We start from the raw sequence: 23,858 nt of genomic DNA on the forward strand, positions 1-23,858 counted from the left end.
AGAGAGCCTCCAAGGTTGTGTTATATAAGAACAGACTGACCCTGCACATTGTCTGTCTGAGACTCTGTTGGGTCTGCACAATGATATAACGGGAGGGGATTCTCCCACAGAAGTAGCTCAAAATATCCTTATGCAGCTCTGTGCATACTTGCATTGTTTGTTTCTGTCCTGCAGTGCACTTCAAAAAAGACTGAACTCAGGCAGTATCATATTTCATAAATAAATCAGTTTTATTGTAGCATATAAAATTAAATCATTTTACAATTTATTCCAGTATGACACATAATATCCAAATAAAGTAGCTACATTTTTGATAAATAATATTAATAAAAATAATAAAAACATTCATTCATCCTTTTGACATGTTTCGCTTTGTCTTTATCATGAAGGGAGTTCAATAGCTGCCACAAAACATGAACAATAATGCCCACGTCAGGAAGGAATGAAACCCCTCACCTGTTAAACAAGTCGAGAGGCAACATTTCATTGTCTTGTTCTTAAAATACAAGATGGTATGCTAATTGAAGTTGCACATGTGCATACCCACATATGCACACACAAGTCTACAGTTTGGGTCATGTCTGGTGTAAAGGATCTAAATATACACAGTGAATTGATATCAGCAACTAACATAAATGTACAAATATTAATTACATCTTGCTCCATAACGAAGCTACTTCGGATGCTCCATTAATACGAAGCAGTTCTTAGGAAGAATGCTGATGTAGTCCCAGCAAACAGTGCACTTCATTTAGTCCTCATGATGTAAGCCCACAATTCCTTGGGAATCTAGTTACAACAAGAAGCTGGTAGTTGATTGGCGGCCTATTTACACCCCCTGCATTCATCTGGACTGCCACTGGCAGCCAGAGATGCTGCTGGTCGTCTGTCTCTTGCTGAGGGGCCTGGATGTTTTTCACCAATCAGTCTCTGAACTTGTGGATGTCGTTGGAGAGGCGGTAGAAGGGGTAGGAGGCTTCGTTGGCATGGGGACAGTTGTAGGTGCACTTGCAGGACTCGATCATCATGATGTTCTTGTTGAAGGTCTCGCCATCCTCGCAGCGGAACGTGACCGGGATGGTTCTGGTCTCGTGGGGGCTGCAGCAGCGGCCGTCCACGCAGGCTCCACAGTATCTGGGCCTGTACTTCTTCAGGCTAGAGCAGCCGGCGTAGGTGAACTTCACCGGTTGGCTAGACTTCTTGGTTCTGCTGCACTTCTTTCCTTTCTGCAGAGAAATAACCGTAATAAAGATGATTAGGTGTTTGTTGCTCAGTCTGACTGGTAGTGATGTATTTACAGCATCATGCAAACTCCTGCAGCATACTGTAGTTGCTCAGGCTTACCTTCAGACTGGAGTAGGGTGACTGGGTGCATGGTCGCACTTCACAGATTCGTGTCTCTTTGACCAGTTTGCACTCGCTGTTGTTGTTGGTGACTCTCGTGGAGATGCCAGTTCCACAGCTCTTGGAGCACTGGGACCAGGGTGTGGTTTGGACGATGCACTTTGGGCTGTCGAACACGTGGACCTCAGGTGGTGGTATGAATGCTGAAGTAAACAAAGACATCAACACATTAGTCATTCGTAACAGCTAACATTATAGGATCCCTCAAGAATATATATTCAAAAACACAGAAGTATTCTAAGAATAATGAAGTGCTGTCTTACCAGCAAGGGATTTGGATCTGGTCTTGACATTAGCAATAAGCTCATTCCTGTTAGTGAGATCTCTTTCCAGCTCGTCGGTCAGTGTGTCTTTTCCAAAGATCTTCTCCAGGATGTCTGTCTCCTTGCCATCGTCACACACCCACTCTTCGCAGCACTGGCCTGCTACCTTCACCAGTCTTGGGTTGGCACAGCCCAGGTTAGGCAGGGAGAGCTCCTGTGGACACAGCGGGACACATCCCACTGCGCCATCGATGCATGTGCACTGGTGTTTACAGTTTGGCTGGAAGCTCTCTCCGTTCTGGTAGATCTTGCTGTTGTACTCGCAGGGTCTGCCCTCTGACTTGGCTGCAGCGGGGAGAAAACAGAAGGAAAGGAATGTTATTCTTTCCTGCTCTGCTCAAATACTTGTGCTGAAGACATCACATGGCTGCTAGATAAGGATCAGTTAAACTGTGAAATTCTTCAGGCTGCTTGAGGAGTCTCTTTCCCTCCACAGTGGGCAGTCTGTGCTTTGAGGTTTAGACTAGTTTCCTCCTAACTGCATTCCACAGTGTTGAAATCACACAGGTTCCTAGACTCCTGAGTACTATCCCTCCTCTCTCTCTCTCTCTCTCTCTCTCAAAAAAAAAAAAAAAAAAGAAAGAAAAAAAAAAGAAGAAGAAACCCTTCCAGAGACTACTTCATAGACGTGCACATCTGGATCTGGACAGTCTTTTGTACATACCTCGGCAGATGCCACGAGTGGTAGCAGCAGCAAAGCTGGCCCCAAAGTTACACTCCAGTCCCTTCGTGTGGTCGCAGGGCTCGGTCAGGCTGCAGTCCTCGTTCAGCTGCCTGGCGCAAACTTTGCAGCAGCCGCAGCCGTCCAGGACGACGCTCACGCCGGGTGCGCATTTGGGCACCTCCAGCGGGCACAGCGGGCACACGGAGGGGCACGAGGAGGAGGAGGAGGACAGGACCTGTACAGCCAACGATAAAAAAAACCCCAAAAAAACACCCGGTTAGAACTTCTGAAAGTCACCCCAGCGGCAGTATCTCAAAACAAATGTGGATCTCAGCTTTCCGTGCAGTCAGAGATAAATTTACGCATTTAAATAGACTGGACTGCAGGAGCAGCAGCGTAACAGCTGGAGCGTGCTCCTTTAAGAAATAAATACAGTGAAAAGATTATTAAAAAAAAAAAAAAAACACTCACCAGATTGAGGCTCCCGAGGAAAGTAACGACAACAGTAAGCATCAGCATCTTGGATAAATGTGGTTCAAGAGGAATCCTGTTGGTGGTTCAGTAAAAGTCTGTCTTCGGAGGAGTCCTTAGGTATTCCCTCGCTCAGTCGTTCGTCTCTCGGTTTGTTTGCTGGTAGTCTCTGGAGTAAAGAGGCTCCTTTAGAGTAGATGAGGCTCTTGGTGAGGCGCTTGCAGTCTGCTGAGGTCCGGCCACCTCCGGACTTTTATACCGTAGTGGGAAGCTGACGTCGTTCCTGGGCTGCCTGCTGAACTGTTCCCAAACTATGCCAGGAATGTTTCTCGGCGCATTTTCCATCCAAGACCTAAGCTCCACCCTGTCTAAAGCTTTCTCTTTTTTCTTTCTCAAATGGATTTTTCCCCCCTGGATCCCATCTGAACACACTTTTCCGTCTCACATTTTTCCCTTCTTGTTTTCCCCCCTCTTTCATTTTCTTCTTCTGCTCGCTTCTCACATCTATCAAGTCAGCTTCAATGGACTTTTTCAGTGTAAAGAGCCGACTTTTAAGGAGTTTGTCTATGTTTTTCAGCAGATGGATTTTGAGGTCATTCTACACGTTGTCCGTTTATTCTAAAGGAGGGATGAACACAAACAATCCAAAGCATCCTAAAGTGTTCATCACAATAACAAGTATATCCAGTGAGCAGAATTTAGGTTTTCACAGGCTAAATAAATTATATATATATATATATATATATATATATATATATATATATATATATATATATATATATATATATATATATATATATGAAAAAGGCATGCAGAGTGGCCACGTTCAAAATAAGCAGATGTACGTGCGTGTGCGTGTGTGTGTGTGTGTTTTTTTTTTCTCTGAGTTTTAAAGGTGTGGGCAGAAATACGTTTAACAGCGTCTATTTCTGGCTCTCCAGTGCCTTTATTCAGAAGAGCTAAGCATTTCCAGATGCGCACCAGAGCTCAGACGTAACAATATTGCCATATTTGGTATGGCAGTAGCCTACATTATTAACATATTTCTCTCCCTTTGGCCGGCATTCCTGACAGCTTAAAGGCTTGTTAAATATGTTCTTCATGGCGGGAAATTCCTTCGCATTCATTCCTTGGGGCAGTTTGACTTTTCACGCAATTTGTCCACGTTTCGTGGGGGGAAAGAAAGTGGGTCCTGTTGTAGGTGAAGTGATCTGATTTTCACTCAGGAGATGTTGTGGTGTTGTTGGGGGGAGACAAATACTTGCTCCACCACCTGACTTTTTAATTTTTTTGTTGATAAAAACTTTGAGCAGGTGGACAGAAAATGCGTGAAAACGCATTTTAAAGCGTTATTATTACCATGAAGTGTTCGCAGAATCCAGAGAGGATATTTTTTTTGCTTTAAAGCTGAGTGTTTTTGTTTGTGTTAGGGGAAAAAAAAGAAAAAGTCGGACATTTCAACACTTCTCCCTCCCTTGTAGCCTTATGTGTAAACTTAGTATCGATACAGTGAGACAGCAGCACTGGACAGGACGGCTGAAGAGCCTCTCCGGTGAGTTTGCACTTTATTTTACATTCGACTTTGATGGATTATGAATCAGACAAGTTTGTACATCTGTAAACATAAACCAATGCCGGTAAAGCCATTAAAAAAGAGCATTTACACAAAAGAGATTTCTGAAATTACTCAAAAAGTTAACATTTGTATACTCGAACCTGAGTTTTTTTTCTCTCTTTTTTTCCCGTCTTCTTGAAGCATGACTTTCTCCACACTGACTGGAAAAGTTTGTGTGTTGTGATTGCACTGCTGCATACTTCCAATTCAAGACACTAGATGGTGATGTGTGAAGAACAACCTGCTGTTTTTAATTCAGACGTTGACCGCTGTCCAAAAGTTGGGAGTCACTCCATTTCCAAAAACGAGAAGCTCTTATTCATATGATTTTACCGTTGATCCGTTCAGCCTCTTACTCATGTCTGTCTGGGTATTTGGACTGGAGGTGCGCCGGTGTGTGCAGCCTATTTGGACAGGGGGTGTGTCTTTGTGAGCACATGTGCACTGCTGTGGCGTGCATTGCAGGGTCTATTTGGTACAAATGTGACTTCAGGTTTGGCTATGCACATGTCCATTTTTAAACTTTGACTTCACTTGATGTTCACTTTGCTTAAAATAGATTTTTCTATTAATCTTGAGGGGACTCTAGGCAACCTTTACAAATTCAACATCAGTGTTGTTGTTGTTGATGATGATGATGATGATGATGATGATGATGATAATGATAGCAACAACAGTAGTGATTATAATGGTAATGTGTGTGTGTGTGTGTGTGTGTGTGTGTTGTAGTGACAGGAAACAATGTTTTCATTGTACGTCATTGGTGAATAAAATGTCATAATATTCATACCATAATTACCTGTTCAGTTTTAGGATACATGCCAAGCTGGATTTGTGTGTGTGTGTGTGTGTGTGTGTGTGTGTGTGTGTGTGTGCGTGTGCGTGTGTGTGTCCATGTTGTAATTGCTCTGACATAATAGTTTCCACTAAGGTTATATGAGAACCTCCATCATGCATACAGTAACTCACTTTCCTCTGCGCCTCAGTAATGAGCTGAAGGCCCTCCTCATTCATAAAAAAAAAAAAAAAAAAAAAGATGATTGCATTGTTCTTCCTGCTCTGTAATGGGACTGTCTGAGCAGTTTCACAGTCACTAGCTCAGATGTTAAAGCACTTCCACTGCTGACCTTTGCATGGGGGAATGTGCATTGTACTGTGGGTCAGAGCAATGGAAACAGATTTCAGATCCCATCAGGACCTCTATCAGTTGAAGACATGGCGGCTCCCTGATGGGAAGTCTTTTGTCCCAGACCCGTCTCAGCCTCCTCCAGTAGTGTCCAAGTGACTTGTGGGAAAGAGAACAGGACAGTCTTTCATGTTTAAACAACAGATTCCATTGTAGTATATCCAAGACAAATGTCTGAACTAATATGCAGTGTGTACTCGCAACGCTTCCTTTGTCTGTCAGCTCGTGGAGCAGCAGGAAGTGTGATAAGTTACGACATGCTCTGGTGTGAAAGTCTGCCAGAATGAATCCAGGGATTAAAACACTGAGTCCAGTTAGAAAGAATTATTGAAGTGGAGACATTCTGAATCTGTTTATAGCTGAGGTAAAATGCTTACCTTTTCATGTAATCATTACTTTACTGGAAAAATCTTTTGAACTAAATATCATGAGATATAGAGCCATTAGATAAACATGTGGTTGTAGCCATGGTGCTTGTTGTGTGCTACGGTTTATTTATTCCAGTGTTTAACACCTTTTATCTTGAGGCACACAAAACAGAATTGTTGGAAAGAATGCCTGCATGGTTCATGGACATGGAATAATGTACAGATAATATTAATAGTCAGAGCTGCTTTCAGTGATACTGTAGAAAAACAATACTCTACCCGAGATCCTTATGTTTAGTTAAGACTTACGTTAAGATTTTCACTTTGTTCTGAGAGATCTCATTTCTTTTCTTATTTCAATGCCTTTATAAATTTCAATTCCTGACATGACTTTATCCTGAATATGTTGGTGTCATTTTCATGTTTGTTTCATCACAGCAAAACAATTACACTTATTCTTAAAGGTGACAGTAAATTAGACATATTATGAATGCTGTGTGTGATCATTTTTAAAGGGTAAGACATGTAGTTCAGCCTGACTCCAGACTGGCTAAACTGGCCAAGTCATATTGAGATTTAATATGAGAGTCTTGGTTAAAATGACTTTAAACTCTTTTAAGCAAAAATGCAACAACACTTGGACCAAGCTGGCTCAATTGAAAAGGCCATTTCTTCGTTTCATAATCGTATTAAAGCACAAGTGCTTGTTTTCTGTTTTTCTCTTCCAGAGGTTTTTTTTTGTGGGGAGTTTACACTTTAATTAGTCTATTCCTCATCTGAGCTTGTACAATCTGTCTTTGCGATAAACCACAATCCGATCAGCGGTTGAACCTGGCAGACTTCAGAGCAAGTGATAAACATTTCTGACTGTTGCAGTCTTAATATCATGTCATATGGTTTGAAAATTAATGTGCAAGGAAAAGAACATGATGATCTTTGTGAAGTGCAAGCAGTTTAACATTCACACGCCAACTTATTACTGAAAAAATCCGAAGAAAGTTAACAGCTTGACAAATGAGAGGGACTTTCTCTCTGTCAAAAGCTTTTAGCAGTAATTTAAGGACACATTTTCCATTAACTGTCTACCACAGGGTTATTATGAGATGAAGAGGTATTGTCTGATCACATGAATTAGCATAGCAAGCCCACTAATGAGAAACATGGCAGGAACAAATGGTAATATTGAATAATTATAGTATCTCATGAAAAGACTGATGTTTGAGTTGGATACATTACCTGACGGTGTGCAGGCAAGGGGAATTTCTTGAAAAGTACAGAAGAGTCTTACATACATGCGTGATTGTTTCTGTTGAAGAATAAAATATGAAGTTTAGCAGTAAACAGTTTAGTATCAGCAGCTATATTACCTTTGTGATTCTTCCCTTGTGTTTTGGGAGCGGCGAGTTCTTTCTTACCACTAAATCTATAGCAGTCGCTGCTGTATTTTGATGAAATCGTCATGTGAGGTCCGTGTGCTTAGGGGTTCTTGGGCAAGACGTCGAACCTCCAGTCTATGCATAACCGATTTAACTCTCTAGCTATCTTGTTACTCCTCTTGTAGATCCTTCATGGATATCTAGAGTCCCTGCTGCTTGATCGGTGTTGGTGATTGTGAATTAATTGACAAACAATTTGCTGAAAATGGAATATGTTTTGAAAGTTGCCGTTGAATGTAGAGGGAAAACATCTCGTCTGTGGCCTTGAAGCTGGCTCGAAAAGCAGAACGCCTTCTTCTTTCCATTTAGATACTATATCGATTTTTTTGAAACTAATTTGTGACTGATTGTGTACTTAGTCTGAAAAGCTTAACAGTTGAATATATTTCTTGCGTCTGTGCAATCGTGCATGTTTGTGTCACTTCAAACTCTGAAGATCTCATGACAAGTCCAATCATAACAGACAGACAAAAAACACAAAAAAAACAACAAGAAAGAAAGAAAGAGGTGCTGTTTAGGGCGCAGTTTTTTTTTCATCTGCAGCTGGGGACCGTGTCTGCTTTCACTGGTTTGATTTAGTAGCTACACAATGTACCAGCCAGGTGTGTGCCTAAACTATGAGGGCTTTTCCTTCATATAAAGTAACCTAAATTCCTCAGCTCAAGTGAAAAGAGAAAAGAAGGGGTCTTTTCTTGGGCTAAGTCCATCCATGATGAGGAATGATGGGTGGAAAAAAAAAAAAAAGAAGAAGAAGGAGTCTGGGTGGGGGCAGGTGTTCAAGGAGGGTGGTGGTGGTTGGTGATCTTGGCTGGAGTGGAAAAAGGAATGTGGGGCTCCTGGAATGTACTGGAATGTTTAGAGCAGTCGGGGATAATTGAGTGAATCTGGAACAAGAAAAGACAAACCGAGGTCCCTCAGTGGAAAAATGTGCTTCTGGGACGTCTGAAGAAACATTCCATCCATTCAGACCACTTCACCGGGCCCAGAATCTTCCTTAGATGGCACCGTGGGGAATATAACACCCCCCATACACACACCCACCTACCCATCATTCCTCTCTCTCTCTCTCTTTCACTCTCTCTCTCACACACACACACACACTGCTTCTCTTTTCACACTTCTTCTGCATGACACTTCTCACAAGCAGAAATCCCCCTGTTCAAATGTATTCCTTGCACTTGAAGTTTGTGTACATTATTCGGTCTGCCAAGAGCAAAGCGGATACATATGTCTTCAAAATCTCTTGGTTTGGGAATAGACGTGAACTTTTTTCATATGAAACCAACATCAAAATACAGAATTCAATAGGAAATGTTGCTGTTACATGTGTTACTCTTCTGTTTTTTTATTTATTTTTTTACTTTTTCCAGGTCCACACGTGAGACTGGTTCCATTCATTTTTTTTCTTTGTACATTTCACTGGAAAACTTCAGATTATTCATTCCAAGTACATACTTTATGGTTCTGCAAGCTCTAATTTTACTTTGATATGATAACATTCAGTACAAAGGCATGTGCATAAATTCCACCCTAAAATATCACACTTTTCCCCAAAATTTTATGTGGCAAGATGTAGGAATTGGCATTATTCCTTTTGGTCCATTAAAGTACTGTGCACACCAAGACTTGATCAAGGTGTAGGGTGAACCCTTCCTTTTCCCATAACTGGCTCCTGTCCCACCATGATAAAAAAAAAGGATTAAAGACAGTAGAAGGACATATTTTATCATTAGATGAATCATTTCCTAAAAGAAAAACAATAATAAAATTGTTTATTATTGCATATAGCAAATATTTTCCAGAACAATAAAGTCAAGGACATAAATGCCTATAAATCATCACGAAGGCTTATCAAGAACTGATATGAGAACCATATTAAAATAGCTGGGGGGTCTTGATACAAGGACGACTTGCTTTCTATCTGATTGCAGTAGTATTTTAAGGTATTTTTAGTTTATTATTTTAAGCAACAATCTCAGTTTGTTTGAAACAGAAGCCATAAGGATATCTCTGTGTGTGTGTGTGTGTGTATATATATATATATATATATATATATATATATATATATATATATATATATATATATATATATATATATATATATATATATATATATATATATGAGAGAATGAATGAAAGGCAGTGTTTGCTGGATTGATTGACTGTCACTGTCTGCTGCTGCCTTGGTGATGCAGTGTAGAATTGATTGAGCCACGGGGCTGACAGACAGTGTGTGTGACTGTCACTTGTTGGGTTGCGCGCCTCGCCTCGCGGAGGGCTGACAGACTCGTAGGCTACACGTGATGGTCGGTGCGCGTCACCGAAGCGCTGCTGTCGCTCTCCTGGAGACCGGAGCGGGGCTGACTGACACCGTGCAGCAGGCGTTTGTAAATAAAGAATAAAAACCCAACCAATTAACGGGGAACAACAAAGCAAGCCAGGCGGCGTCGGGTCAACTGATTGTACTTCCTAATTCATTCGCTGAGTTGTCTGTTGGGGTGTTTTTCCAGTCCTTTTTTTAATTTTTTTTTTTTTTTAAAGAAACAGATTTGAGCGTGCCAAGTGACGGAAAAGCAAAACATGGCTGGTCTGATGGCAGGTTTTGGTCATTACACCCACGCCGTTGTCCGGGGAATCCCTGCGTCCCTGGCCGGAGAGGCGCTCCGGAGCGTCGAGGCGGAGGTGGACGTGGCCAAGGCGCGGAGGGAGCACGAGGCGTACGTCGAGGTCCTGAGGACGCGGGTCGGGCTGGAGGTGATCGAGCTCCCCGCGGACGAGTCGCTCCCGGACTGCGTGTTCGTGGAGGACGCGGCCGTGGTGTGCGGCGACACGGCGCTCATCACCAGACCCGGGGCGGAGAGCAGGAGGAGAGAGGTAGGGAAGTGTCCGCATGGTTCAATACTCCCGAAATTAAAAGAAGAAGAAGAAGAAAAGTTTGATGTGAAAGTGAAAAGGAAAGCGTCCACCCCCCCATCCCACACCCCCACCCCCAACGCCCCCTCTCGTTTGCCTGTTGTGCGCAATTGGCATGCAATTAATAAGCTGTAGGGATGTGAAGGATGCTGCACCGACAGATAACAAGCTGCTTGGTCTGACTAGGATATTTGAAAATACCAATTAATGATAATAACAAAAAAAAAGCATGTATCAAGTGACAGCATGGTCGTCCATCAATGTCTGTTTCAGCTCATAATTAACTTAAGTGCTTTCCTCCATCACCAGTGCCAAATAAAACCATGTGCAAAAATGGATGAAACTTTAGATTTGGGAATATTTACTTGGCAAACGGCCTTTTTATTGATGCAAAGCTGCATATTTGTCCAACTGTGCCATATGAGATCGTGTAATTACCATATGGAGTGTGAACCAGTCTGTACAAAGCGATATGCTCATTACTTAGGCACAAGGAAAAGCCCATTTGAAAGGAAATACCTTTTGAGTACAACTGTATTGGAGTGGCACCAAAGAAAAATGATCGTTTGAAAGTTAATGAGCTAGATGTCTCCTCACATTTACTGGTAGTTTTTGTTCTGTTTACTGCAATTTGTCAAAACAGATTGTCTGTAGTACAACATCCTTGGACGTACAACTTTGTAACTCACTCAGTTATTGTCTCATCAGGACCCAAAGACAAGTCCTTCAGAGGATGAGATAGAAAAGCTGAGACATGCAGTGTAAGAAGTGAAAGGCTTCACAACTCTGCAGGAATAAATGAATGGAAACAACTTTCGAAAACAAAACAACAGCTCTTGGTTACCTAGTGAAGGGGACGGCATTGTAAGTTATTTGTCCCTCTCTCTGTGTTCACGCGTGTGTGTGTGTTGGAAAAGTGTTCGTGTTTGAATGACAATGAGGGAAACGGTGGGACGGATTCTGTGAAAGCCCCTGTCATTTCACATCACTGTCACTTTACTTGGCTCACTGGTGCTAATGGTCCCCAGCCTCACTGGCGGCAGGGATATTGATTGAAAAGCTTGCAGCTGCTACCTTCAGCTTCTACTTTTATTTTTTTTTTCTTTATGCTACATATGCATATACGTAGGTGTGCATTAGCACTTTTACAAAAGATTTTATCGCATTGAACCTGTAAAATCAATCATATGCCACACATAGACGTTAGTGCTGTGATGAATTAAAAAAATGGAAATGCTTGAGGTACAAGAGCATAAATTATATTTTGCAAAAATAGGGCTGTAAAGTCACTGATTAACTCCTGAATGAATGAATGCTTGACTGATGTATCAACCAGAATTGTAAATGGTTGCACTGAAGTGGGTACTTTTATTCATAATGAGACATTATTTTCAGTTTAAATAATATTTTATTATCACAGTATGGATTAAATTGCTGTGAACCACTGGATGCTTGGATAAAAAAATAATTTCACATTGAACTGAGCAGAAGTTGTATTTCTGACAATCCCCCCACCCCACACACGCACAGTAACTGACTACGCATGTCGGACAATCTTCAGCCCCCATAAACATCACTGTAAATACCTCTGAGCTTTGCTGTTTTGTAATTTTTGTAAATTACGTTAATTCTGAAAATCATCCCCATGTTTACTGTTGTTGTTATTGCTATTGTGTGATTTGTTCGTGTCTTCATTCCTCCTATTTATATTTTATACCTGTGCCTTTTTAAATCTGCCCCTTCCTTTGTCTGTTTGCACCTCCACCAAAACAAATTCCTTGTATAGGCTCCTGTACTTGGCAATTAACCCGTTTCTGATTGTGATTCTGATTCTAAAGTCAAGGTTAAGAGGCGCTACAACAACTCGCCCTAAGGGATGATGCATTTGTTCATTGACGCTTCAATGTATCTGGACTGTTTACATTTGCAGACAGAGGACATTTATCATTGATCTCATCGGGTTAAATGACTTTTTTGACATTGATGTATGAGAGACTGAAAAATGGCCTTTAAAGCCGCTTCAAATCTCTTCCTCATTTAACACCGAGTGCAGTAAAGTCTATTACGATCGCATTAAAAAAAGAGCTTCGTAATACAATATGATCTTGAACTCATCTAGAACTACGTACTGAAAAAAGACTGATCCTTGCCTGTACTCATGCTGATAGTACAAGACAGACCCTCTGAGGCTCGCTCAGCAAAGCTATAAAGACACGCATCAAAGTGTAAGTACAGTTCAGTTTTAGTTGTGTTTACACACACACACACACACACCTTGTTTTCAGCTGTTTCATTTATGAATCTACAGCTCGTTTGATTTGTTTGGCTGTATGTCTCAGCATTCAGTCGGTTCTGATGGTTTGAGTAAAGAAAGGCCTTCTAACTTCTTAAGACAGATAATTTGAGTAATCCAGACATCAGTGTTGCAACTCTCTTATCTTGATGTGGTTACCTTATCAGTAACCTGGATGGCTATTGCTTGTGGTCACTTGGACTTTGTGAAGATCTTTGGACTGCCAAGGTGGAAAAAAAAAAAAAAAAAACCCTCAATTTATGATAAGACTGTGGGAAGCAAGAGTGCACCGCTGCCTGAGAATTGATGTGGGAATTCGTGAGTGTGCTTATCTAAGCTGAGGCGAATCGCTTGTGTTGTTTGTTGCTATTTTGAATGCTTCAGGATTTTTAAATCGATTTTTCCATCTTCCCTTTGCTTCTGCTCATCCTATCATCTTATAAAGGCCACGAGAGGGGGATTAGAGAGTTGTTTTATATCGTCTCTCTCTACTCTTTAAGTGTAACACCATAATTTTTTTAAACACAATATGCTTTCTAAAAGTTTATACTCAATCCTGAGGTGACCCCGCTAGTGAAGCATTGGGTAAACTCTTAGCTCAGACTGTCTGGGTTTGGGGTTTTAGGTCAAGTCAGGTACGGTATCGGGTAATAACTAATAACTAATAACTAACCATGTCTATTGGGCAAGTTATCATGGTTGTTGTAGTGATCCCTATAAAAGGGATCAACTGAATAGACAGTGGTTCTGATTGCATCAAGCAACACAATAGAACAAAAAGAGCTGTTGGAATCTCTATTTGGCTGTAGCTCTAGTAGAGAGGGAAATGCCTGCCTAAACAAATTCCAGTGAACATTATCTTGTCTTGGTAATTTTTTTCTTGAGATTAAACATTAGTCTGTTAAAGCCCATGTCCGGAGTTTCCGTTCGTTTCCAATGTATGTATCATTTATTCGCCCAGGCAGAGGTGAGTTAACTGCGCAGCAGCCGCCCCACTTACCTCGGATATATCCATTGTCTGCTGAACATCCAACGTAAACAGCTAAACGTGTTGGATGCTGTAGGACTCGGAGGCTCTCATTTTCAGCCTACGGGTGATGAGCGTGGGCAAGGGGTGTGGCTTGGTCGCTCATGAAAGCAGAGGGAGGGCGGAACCTCGAGACGTTGGATTAAAAAAACTCATTCTTTCAAAACTTCGGACACGAGCTTTAAGCTGAGATCGTTCTGCAGAGATGCACGCAGTCAGTTCAGTTCATACGTTCTTTCTTGCTTTTCATGGGACTGCTTGAGAATCATAACAAGAAAGGTCATAGCTATTTTCAGATGAATACTCAGTTCATCTGTTTGTTTTGTTGTTTTATTAATGTTAATAACAAAAAAAAGCAAATTTAAAGGTGGTCAGGAACATAATTTCTAAGTTAGCATCATGAGGCATTATTGCATTTCCTGCCTTGATAGTTCAACAGTTCTGGATTTGACTTCATGCTTCAGTGCACTTGTTTTATTGCTGTATAAAGCCCCTTTGTATGGTGGCATCACATAGTACAAACATTCTGCTTCATTAAATTTTATGACAGGTAATAAAGAGTAGAGACGCTTTGATATGCAAGCACTGTAGTATTTTCAACTACTGTGATTTTCTAGGTGACTGTAGTTCTTTTTGTCATAGGCAGTGTTTTTTTAATCAATATCTGTGTTTTTCTAAGATATCTTTTAAATTCATCTAACGGTAATACACAATGTTAAGAAAGCTGATCAAAAACAGTAACTGAATATTGTTCATAGGTACTTCTGTTAAAAGGTTTTTAAATTGCTAACGGCAAATAAACAGTTGTGAGATTAACTCTTCCATAGCTTGTATTGTTGTAATATTGCAGTGGCACATCAGCTAAACTTCCAACAATTTAAGAATCAGTCTAAAATCTGAGTCACTGCAGAAATTTCCATTGGTGTTTCTGAAACTATGAGAGTGAGAGGGAGCAGCAGTCAGCCTGGTGAGCAATACAGTGAGAGACAGCAGCTCTCCGGCAGCCCTCCGTAACCCTAGCACTTATACTTCCACATTTCAAAATAGTTGATATATATATGAATATAGTTTTTCCAAAAGCATTATGGAGTCTTATCTATGAAGTGTTTTCCTCCACATTAGGACTAAAATAGTCTGTTTCATAATAGCATCTTGTCTTGAACAGTTTTCTCTTCCTCACTGGGTAGGTTTTGTTTTTCTTCGGATAGTTTTTTTCTTGCACATAGTTCAGTGTTGATTGATGAATTTATGCAACGGTGACGGTACCGAGCAACAGAGGGATTTTTCATCCATCTTCAACATCAACAAATGAAATAACAAGGTTGACTAAGTTGAGTGAGTAGGTCCACAGCCCCGCCCCTCCCTGCACGCTCACACCGCTTATTGTCTCGATTAAGCTTAAGAGGAGGTGTTTGGCACTATTGGGTGATGGGTGGGCTCTACCAATTGCTCTGTGCAAGTAATGGATTTTTAATTGGCGTAAGACTGGTGAGTTCATCCATCTGATGAGGGAAACGCCATCTGCAGAGAACGCAGAAAGCATGTTTTGAGCATAAGTCCAGCATTTCCTTCATGTTCTCTGTCTTTGTGGCATTTTTCGTTGCAGCAGGATTGAAAGAGGCGTTTTGCACCAAGATACAAATTTTAAAATTGTCATGGTGTTAAAAATCATGCTTATTTTGAATATGTTATACTTTCATTCTGATTATTTGCACACACAAAAAAAAAACCATTTGGATTAGTGGATGTTTGTGCATTGTTGAGCAGTCATTTCACTAGTCTGATCCAATGCATGACACTTTTTTCAACATTTTTCTGGAGAATTCACGTGTTAATTTTTGTGCAGCTGGTGGTTAATAAATGTGCCACGTGTTACAGTTTGTTGATGACCAGAATTGTATTTGTGGTAGAAATGTTACCGAGGCAAACAGCATCTTGAGTTTATATTATATATCACTATTTTGAGAAAAAAATATTGAGATATGTGTTTAGGGCCATTTCCCCCACCAGAAGCACAGTGACAGTCTTCCCTCAGTTGCAGAGTAACAGATGTTCTCAGACTTTGCTTCCTCTGACCTTTACTTAGCAATTAGGTTACTAATCTATAAACCAGAATAGAAGGGAATCAAACTCTGATTAAAAAGGTCCTCGTGCATTTTTTTGCTTGGCACAAGGGTAAAAGTCAGTGTATGCCAGATGTGGTGTGGTTTACAGATGATTTCACTGTTGAATTTCTTGAAGACTGTTTTGGAGAGTGTTATTGCTTCTCTGTGGAGAAACCCTATTTCAGGATTTGAAGTGCTGGCACTCCTCATGCCAATCAAAACTCACATGTTTTTACTTGCTTACATACTTTATTGATAGTTTTTCATCGTTAGCTCAGGTAAAGAAGTTCATTTTTAATGGGACAGTTTAAGGTTCACTTTAGTTTCTCTGGTGGTGATGAAGTGTAAGTGACGTTAATAAAGCATTCTATTCTATTCTGTTCTATTAGTTTCTATTCGTTTAAATAATTATTGATGTTTATGGGGGTGGATATGATCATACGATAGTGATTTCTGTATGCCAGGTGGGAAAGATAATTTCATAAGACAAATATGAGCAAATTGGAGTCACCAATTTATCAAAAGTAACCAAATTCCAGCCAACAAACTCCGCAGTGAGAGTGATAACCACAACCAACGGCCCTCACAACAGCATCCGAAACTGTTGTGGTTGTACATTCGAAGGGAACAGAGACAATTTCACCAAAAAGTCTTTTCTGTACAGTATATCTGTTTTTCATTGTCTGAGACAGGGTGGATAGCAAAGCGATCACATTCAGTCTGGTGCGCCTTCCATTCACTTCAGCAAAGTTGGGTGCTAGCTTACAGGTCTCATTCCACAAGTTCCTTTGCTCTTTGGTGATCTGATAAATATGTTATGCCTGAGATACAGTTGAAAATACAGTAATGCTCTGACATAAAAACAGTATTAAGATGAACACAGCAAATTAATGTTTGTCATGCAAATTAAAAGTGCAGCTGCATGCCATTAGAGTTGGAGCATTACACCAGAACCTCTAGTTTGCTCAAACAGAAATTTAACTGTTATGTTACTCACAGTCATGCGAGCGGATTGATTAGAAGTTCAACACAACCTCGGACGCACTTGCATGAAGATTGCACACTTGGGAGAGAAATGGCCCTGCAGCAGTATCCAGCCTTGCATGATATTAAGGCCTAAAGACACATACGTTCTTGGGAAAACCTTTGCAGTATTAACCAGTGGTGATAGCTCAGCAAACTTGTAATTATAGTACATTGAAAATGATATTCTACAGATATGTGGTTTCTCCTCCTGAATCGGAGAGGGATGGAGCTGCTGTCTCACAGAGATGCTCCTGCAGGATATGGGGGACTGTCAGGGTTATCAGATGCTGCATGTGACAGCAGAAATCTCTATCTGATAGCAGTAAATATTTGCATTCAGAGTTTCACAGATAATGAAATTGTCATTTACGTTTGCTGGTTCAAATCTTAAAACCTTTGGACAATTTATACAAAAAAATATCAACCCAGATTAAAAAGCTTGGGCCTTATATCACAATTTCCCAGAGTTCAGTATGTCAAGCTGAAAGCATTTTTTGTAAGTGCTTCTGTGTTTGGGCCAAGTGCGGTATTTCTATTTTTCCTGGAACCTTTTTGATTCCGTCCAGAAAACCACAACAAGCAAAACAGTTTCATAGAGATTTATCTGTCTCACGGTAACGGCTTTTGTAGGACTTTTCTTTTTCAAGTATTACCTATTTAAATGCTGTGAACTGCTCAGTCTGAAATCAAAGCTAATTAACTATAAAGAAAAATCCATCTATGATATTCTTCTTTCTCTTTTTTTTTTAACCAAAGAAAAAAGACTGAAGCACATAACAAATGCTAAAAGTGGGTTTATCAGCTCAGTCACCGTGTGTTCAAAACCTCGACGAGAAAACTCCTGAACTTCCTGGAAATGCTCCGATAGTGACGACTCCAGCCGCCATCAATGGTCATGCGGCGTGCACTTAATATTTACTGTGCCTTATAATGGTATACTACTGTAGCCACTTACTGTAAGTTCAGCTTACAGAGTCTGGAAAATAATGGTCATTAAAAAGTGCTAAAATCTGGCGTAACAACTGTAAAAGTTTTAGATGTCTTTAGGTCTGGAGACAGGATGGAAAATTTTGCTCCGCAGACCTAATATTTAGGTCATGTTTTTATAGACGTAATATTTAGGTTTAGTCCTCGCAGTTTATGTGTCCATGCGGGCCCCTTTCCGGTCATGCCTCACGTAGCTACTCCTGAGCTAACAGCAGACAGCACAGAAGTCTTATTTTGACTAGACGGCCAGCAGATGCTGAGTCCTCGGCTCAGGCCCTGCTCTTATATGACTTCCCTAACGGAACCGACCTGGTTTCCTTCAGGGGGACCTGACATCCGAGTGCGAACGGGGAGGGGAGGGAGGGGGGGAGTGAGACACCTGGAACACGCCACTAGCATGTGGGATAGGGTCAATGTGCCTTCCCCAACTGTCTGCCACATTCCTACCAAATTTAACCTGCCCTTCCGCTCACTGTTTGTCTGTCTGACTCTCCGTCTGGCATGTTCATTCGTAACATCTCGGCGCTGCTGCCTCTCCCATCCTCTGTGTCTCTCAGTCATTGTGTGTAAGAGGATATCGTCCAAGCATTAGGTCTGGTAAGATTATTCACAGACGAAAACTTCTAGACAATCAGGATTTTCACAAATTGCTCACTCATCAGGACAGCGGATGGGTTCACCAAAAAAATATGCATCCCTCCATTACTGGACAGTGTAAGTTAGCCTACTTTCAGTGCAGGAAAAATGGATTGTATTTCCAGGGATAGTATTATAATCATCGTAAATTACTATGCTGTTGAAATGTCTTTTGCTGGCATGAAAATGCACTCCTCCTGAAAACACATTGAGAACCAGCAAAATTCCAAAATAGAGTCCAGCTCTGAAGCAGGCGTCCTCTGGTGACTTCAGAGAGAACCTCAGCAGTTCTCCTCTGACCTTCACATACCTGAATTATGCTCGATAACAAACATTAAAGCAGAAAATAAAAAATGATATAGCCAGTAGAGCAAGAAGTCATCACTGCATTACACCACGTGTTCCAAAGTATTGACTCAACACTTTTCAGAAGAAAGTATTTACTTTAGATTGACTGAACTCTTGATTGCTTCTTTGGTGAAGTATAATTGAAAAGGGACGAACGCTGCCACTTAAGTCCTGTTCCAGGAGCACAGAAGACTTATACCCTCCTTCCCAGAAAACTTTGTGACAGTTCAAGATGTAAGAATGAGGCAAACAGCAGGATGTGACAGGAATGCATCAGTAAATCCAACAACCAAGAGGTTGTTTGCGAACAAGTGCCTGAATTAGACTGTAGTCTCAGGATCTCACCTCAACACACCAATAAATGACAAATCTATATAGTTCATTCGTTTGCACTTGTAATCTTTCCAGCATCTTTATTTATAAGTTTATTAATGTTTTCAGAGTCACTTTGAAAAGAGAACCTTTCTCAGAGAAGCAAAGTGCAGTAAATCAAATCAAAGTTCAGACAAACATCTGGGATTTAGTTTGTGGTTTTGCTAAATGTTACTCTCATATGTCAAGCTCTTAAAATCTATTTGGTAGATTTAGTATTTAAGATAATCTCTGGTTAAATCATGCAGTTGTCATAAAACTTTAACTACTGACTCAGTAGTTAAAGTTTATGACAACTGCAGTAGTACTGTGTAGTCTGTGTGTGTGTGTGTGTGTGTGTGTGTGTGTGTGTGTGTGTGTGTGTGTGTGTGTGTGTGTGTGTGTGTGTGTGTGTGTGTGTGTGTGTGTCTACCTATCTATTGATCCTCACAGTCATTACCGCATGGTGTCTCACCCTAATGCCACCCTAGTATTTATTTAGCTACTCATGTATTGCTTTATAAGCAGCTGTTATGTAACTATTTATGGTGTTTTTTTGGTGATTGCACCAGTGCTTGATTTGTTTATCAAGTTTCCGATTTTATATTACATAAGTATTGATGGTAGAAACAATCTCATTAAATCTCATCTGGAAATCGACCACTTCTTGCATGAGTTTGCAGTTATACACTCAATTTGCTTTGTTTTCAGGAGGACATGAAATTACTCCAATGTTTTCTGCTTGTTTTCACGCCATCACAATATGTTCCCCATCTATCGGCACGCACGTGCCAATGCTTTGCCTCTCGTGCGTCTGGACAGAAGTGCAGACAGACCCCCACTTCCCACCCGCCACTCCGCCTCTCCGTCCGTCCCGCCATCACCTTGGACTCTGCCCCCTTTTGGCCCCGGGTTCACCCACCACATCCCCTCCAGCGCGGTGCAGTGCCGGCCTGCGAGACAGCTGCAGGAGACTCGCGAACAGGAACTCCTCTCAGCTTCACAGGATGACCCGGTCACGCTCAGCCGTCACCGTGGGTGTGTGAATGTCTGGTTTGGTACGTGAGACGGAGCAGTGGAAGACACAGGAAGTGGGCCAGGCATGGCGGTGCTGAGAAAAGTCTCGCCGAGGTCAGAACGGGTGCAGCGTGAGTGGAGACAAACGCCCTTTTTTCACTTAAGATTTGGGGTGAAAAACTTCATTTGGAATCACACACACGTTAAAAAAATTGACAACCCTATTTTGTTAAAATTTTGTCAATGGAATAAATTAAATCACTCTAAACCTGAGTAAAATGCCACAAGTCACAACTGTGTTTTTAAAAGATTCAAGATTCAAAGATTCAAAAGTATTTATTGTACCCTTAGGTAAATTCAGTTTACAGTGAGTGAGCTTTCCCATTTCATAACACACCTAAAAACAACACAAGACGAGACAAAGTGACGACAGTGCTACGAGATAGCCCCTAAGTAAAAGCATAAATAAATAATAGATAAAAATGGCTGAAAATATGTCAGACCCCCGCTAGATAAGAATGTGCCATCCATGAGATTAAGATGAGAGGAACAGTTCAAGAAGTAACTATATTAGTCATATCTCAGGTCCTCTCATTTGTTTAAAGCACAAATTGCCGCTGGTACAAAGCTGTTTTTATAAAGTTTAGTTTTCCAGGCGGGTACCCTGAACCTCCGACCTGAAGGAAGCAGCTGAAGTTCACCGCTAAGAGTTAGCTACCCTCTGTAACTGTTTGGTGTACAGGAATTGTGGGTGAAGCTGAGACTGATTAAAAATGTGCTGAAAAATAGAGCTCAGTTCCTTTGCACAAGATTTCAACAAGCGGCCGCAGATGTTATCAGGACCAGTTTGGTTTGAGGTAACAGAAGGATTTTTCAACATCCTTCAAGCAAATAAAAAAGTGCTGATCGTCACTTACTTCATGACTCACTTCCTGTATTTCCTGACTAAAATCAAAGGCATCAAAACGTGTGTAAAAACAGTCCAGTGCATTTGCAAATTCAAAGTCTGACTGAAAACCATCTATAGAGATGATACCACTGGTTTTGGAGTGTTGGAGGCCTACAATGGCTTTCATGCTTGACCAAGCAGATCCAAGATTGTTCGTAGTCATCTTGTTCTCCAGCTTCTGTTTGTAGTCCTGCTTTGCTTTTATCATCCCTATTTTCACCTCCTTAGTGGCTGTGTGCCGCTCGGAGGCTGCTCCTTGTTTAAAGGCCAGTCTCTTAGCCTGTATACAAGCCTTAACCGACTTGGTGATCCATGGCTTGTTATTTGGAAACACTTTTACTGCAGGGAATGATCATGTCTCTGCAAAAGGCGGCATATGAACAAATGACGTCGGCAAGTTCATCAAGATCCTCGCCACAGGCTTCTTTGAACGTATCCCAGTCAGTGCAATCATAGCATCCTTGTAGGCAATGTACAGCCTCCTCAGTCCAGTCCTTAATCTCTCTTGTGTGGACCTTTTCCCTGTTTAACACAGTTCTGTATGTCGGCAGAAAGAAATGTAGGTTTTGCCACATTAAAATAATAAAGTTTACATTGTTGATCTGGTAGAACTTCCTGGGCTTTGTTAATTTGTCTGGTAACATTAAACTTGGAATTCTTCTGCAAAAACTGACAAATTTCAACGTAAGTGAATCAACAGCAGCTCACTTGTTGATCTTTGACCTCAAGTGGTGAGAATCAGTACATCAACTCTGTTTTGCACTTCTACTTAATTCCATTCAATTAAATTCTATTGCACCAAATGCAGTGCAGTCATCTGCAAACACTTTTACTAAAGAAAACCTTGCAGTTCCATATGAACAAGCATAAGTGATGGTGGATAGGAAGAACTCCCTTTTAACAGGAAGAAACCTTTGCAGAGCCAGGCTCAGAGGTGGAGGCTCTCCGCTATTCCAGTTAAGATTAAGGAAAAGGATGAAGGGCACCGAGACAGACAGCAACAAGCATACAGCCGTAAAGCCACTGGCTAAGATCACACTTGAAGAAAAATACTGACTTTTTTTTAAGGTTTCATGTTTTCTCAGAAATGTTTCATAATATAAAAATAAATTCTCATGGTTACACAAATAGGTAGGAGTACTTTTAAGTTTCTAGTTGGTTTTGGTGTATAGGTTTTATTCATATTCTCTCAGGAAATCTGGAATCTGACAGATTATGCACCAGCCGCATTCAAGAGTACTAACTCCAGAAAGATATTTTCTTGTTCCCAGTAGTGGCTTATCCGTAACCAAGCAGATATTTCACTTGTAATACCGTGATTGCCTCTGCCACATTCTGCTACACCCTTTAGAAACCTCAGAAATCTGTCAGAACAGCTGATATAAATCTCAACAGTCTCTTAAAATCTTTCTGTCTACTTTCTCCTTCCGTCACTCTTTTACTTCTCACTCTCACCTCCTCCCTCTTGTTTCCCTCTTCAAAGATAACACACTCCCCGAGAGATACAAACTGTCAACATCAGCTTCATTGATTGCTGGTGATGTCGAGCCAAAAGGAATACTTAAGTCTTGCAGGCAAGTAGCCATCAATCTTTCCTGTCAGTCCAGCCCACAGTTGTGGTTAAAAGTTTTCTCTGCTGACACCGAATAGCAACAGTTTATAGCTTTCACTTGATCTCAGCATCTGTCGGCGGGATTTTTGATTTCACCACCTCTGTTGGTCAAAAGAATTTGTGTGTGTGTGTGTGTGTGCGTGAGAGAGAGAGAGAGAGAAGAGGTGTAGGAGCTCCTGTTGCTCCTGCCTTGCATTGGAGAACATTGAAGTGTTTACTGATAAGACCCTGCTGTGATTTACATTATTTTCCCAGCTGATGTATCGATGCTGGAGCTGACAGAGATCACCTGCCAGTCAAAGCTTGTTTTCCAAACCAAACCCGGTTCTCCACCGTTCCTGAAATCTATGGATTCACAGTGTCTCATAACAGCAGTTTTTTTTTTAAATGAGTGAATTATCTTGTTATTTTATCTCCACAAATGTAGAAATCCCATTCTTTGTTATTAATTGAATATTCAGACCATTTTATATATGTGTATATATACATGTATTTTTGTCACTTTTTGCTCTTCACTTTTACAGCCTCATGAGAAAGGCACTGGAAAGGAGATTGGAACCAGCAACGAGTCAAATAGTTTGTTGCAACCTTGTTGTGTAACAGGCCAAAAGTTCATAAATCATGAGCAAATTGTTGTTATCATTGAATTGTTCACAGTTCCTTTACAGCAGGCAGGCAGCGCCATGAGCCACATACCCATATACAAATACTTGGGTTGTGAAGCAGAAATACTGTTTTACAAATATTGCTGAGCATTACCACATGACACAGTAATGCCATTGTCGTGCTCACCTCACAGCAAAAACAAACATGGGGCATTTCTTCGGTAAGGTTCATGTTTCTTTTGAGTACTCAGACCGTTTCCTACAACCCAAACACAAGCACATTTGGTTTTTGTGTAATTATTTGCTTTTACGTGTATTACTGGAAACCTGTCCACAATCTGTTTTGGCTTTTTGTGTTTTGTCTCTTATCCGGTGGGATTGGCTTCCTGATGTTATAGCTTTATTGAAATGAGGAAAAGAAGTAGAAGAAATTGATGCCTGGATAACAGTTGACACAGAATCAGTGTGAGGATGAATATCCGCAGATGTGGCAGTATCCAGGTAAAAAAAAAAAAAAAAAAA

At 40.9% G+C, this 23,858-nt stretch overlaps 2 protein-coding genes across 3 annotated transcripts in view; one reads left to right on the forward strand and one right to left on the reverse strand.

Moving 5' to 3' along the window:
* Positions 1 to 206: 206 nt before the first annotated feature.
* Positions 207 to 3,100, reverse strand: ccn1 (cellular communication network factor 1). The gene is made up of 5 exons (XM_030083531.1): positions 2,863 to 3,100; positions 2,392 to 2,626; positions 1,668 to 2,012; positions 1,345 to 1,547; positions 207 to 1,226 (listed from the first exon to the last, which is right to left on the reverse strand). The coding sequence occupies exons 1-5, from the start codon at positions 2,908 to 2,910 to the stop codon at positions 924 to 926; spliced, it is 1,134 nt and encodes a 377-aa protein (XP_029939391.1). The 5' UTR covers positions 2,911 to 3,100; the 3' UTR covers positions 207 to 923.
* Positions 3,101 to 3,792: 692 nt separating this feature from the next.
* The window catches only part of ddah1 (dimethylarginine dimethylaminohydrolase 1), an 88,102-nt gene continuing 68,036 nt past the window's right edge, over positions 3,793 to 23,858 (forward strand). The window contains exons 1-2 of one of the 2 annotated variants that reach the window (XM_030083121.1): positions 3,793 to 4,414; positions 10,067 to 10,341. In XM_030083121.1, the coding sequence (XP_029938981.1) occupies positions 4,348 to 4,414; positions 10,067 to 10,341 (342 nt within the window). In that variant the 5' untranslated portion in view covers positions 3,793 to 4,347. The remainder of the gene's footprint in view (positions 4,415 to 10,066; positions 10,342 to 23,858) is intronic. The other variant, XM_030083122.1, reaches the window with a different exon arrangement.

Source organism: Salarias fasciatus, chromosome 23 (assembly GCF_902148845.1).
Source record: "Salarias fasciatus chromosome 23, fSalaFa1.1, whole genome shotgun sequence".
Lineage (NCBI taxonomy): Eukaryota > Metazoa > Chordata > Actinopteri > Blenniiformes > Blenniidae > Salarias > Salarias fasciatus.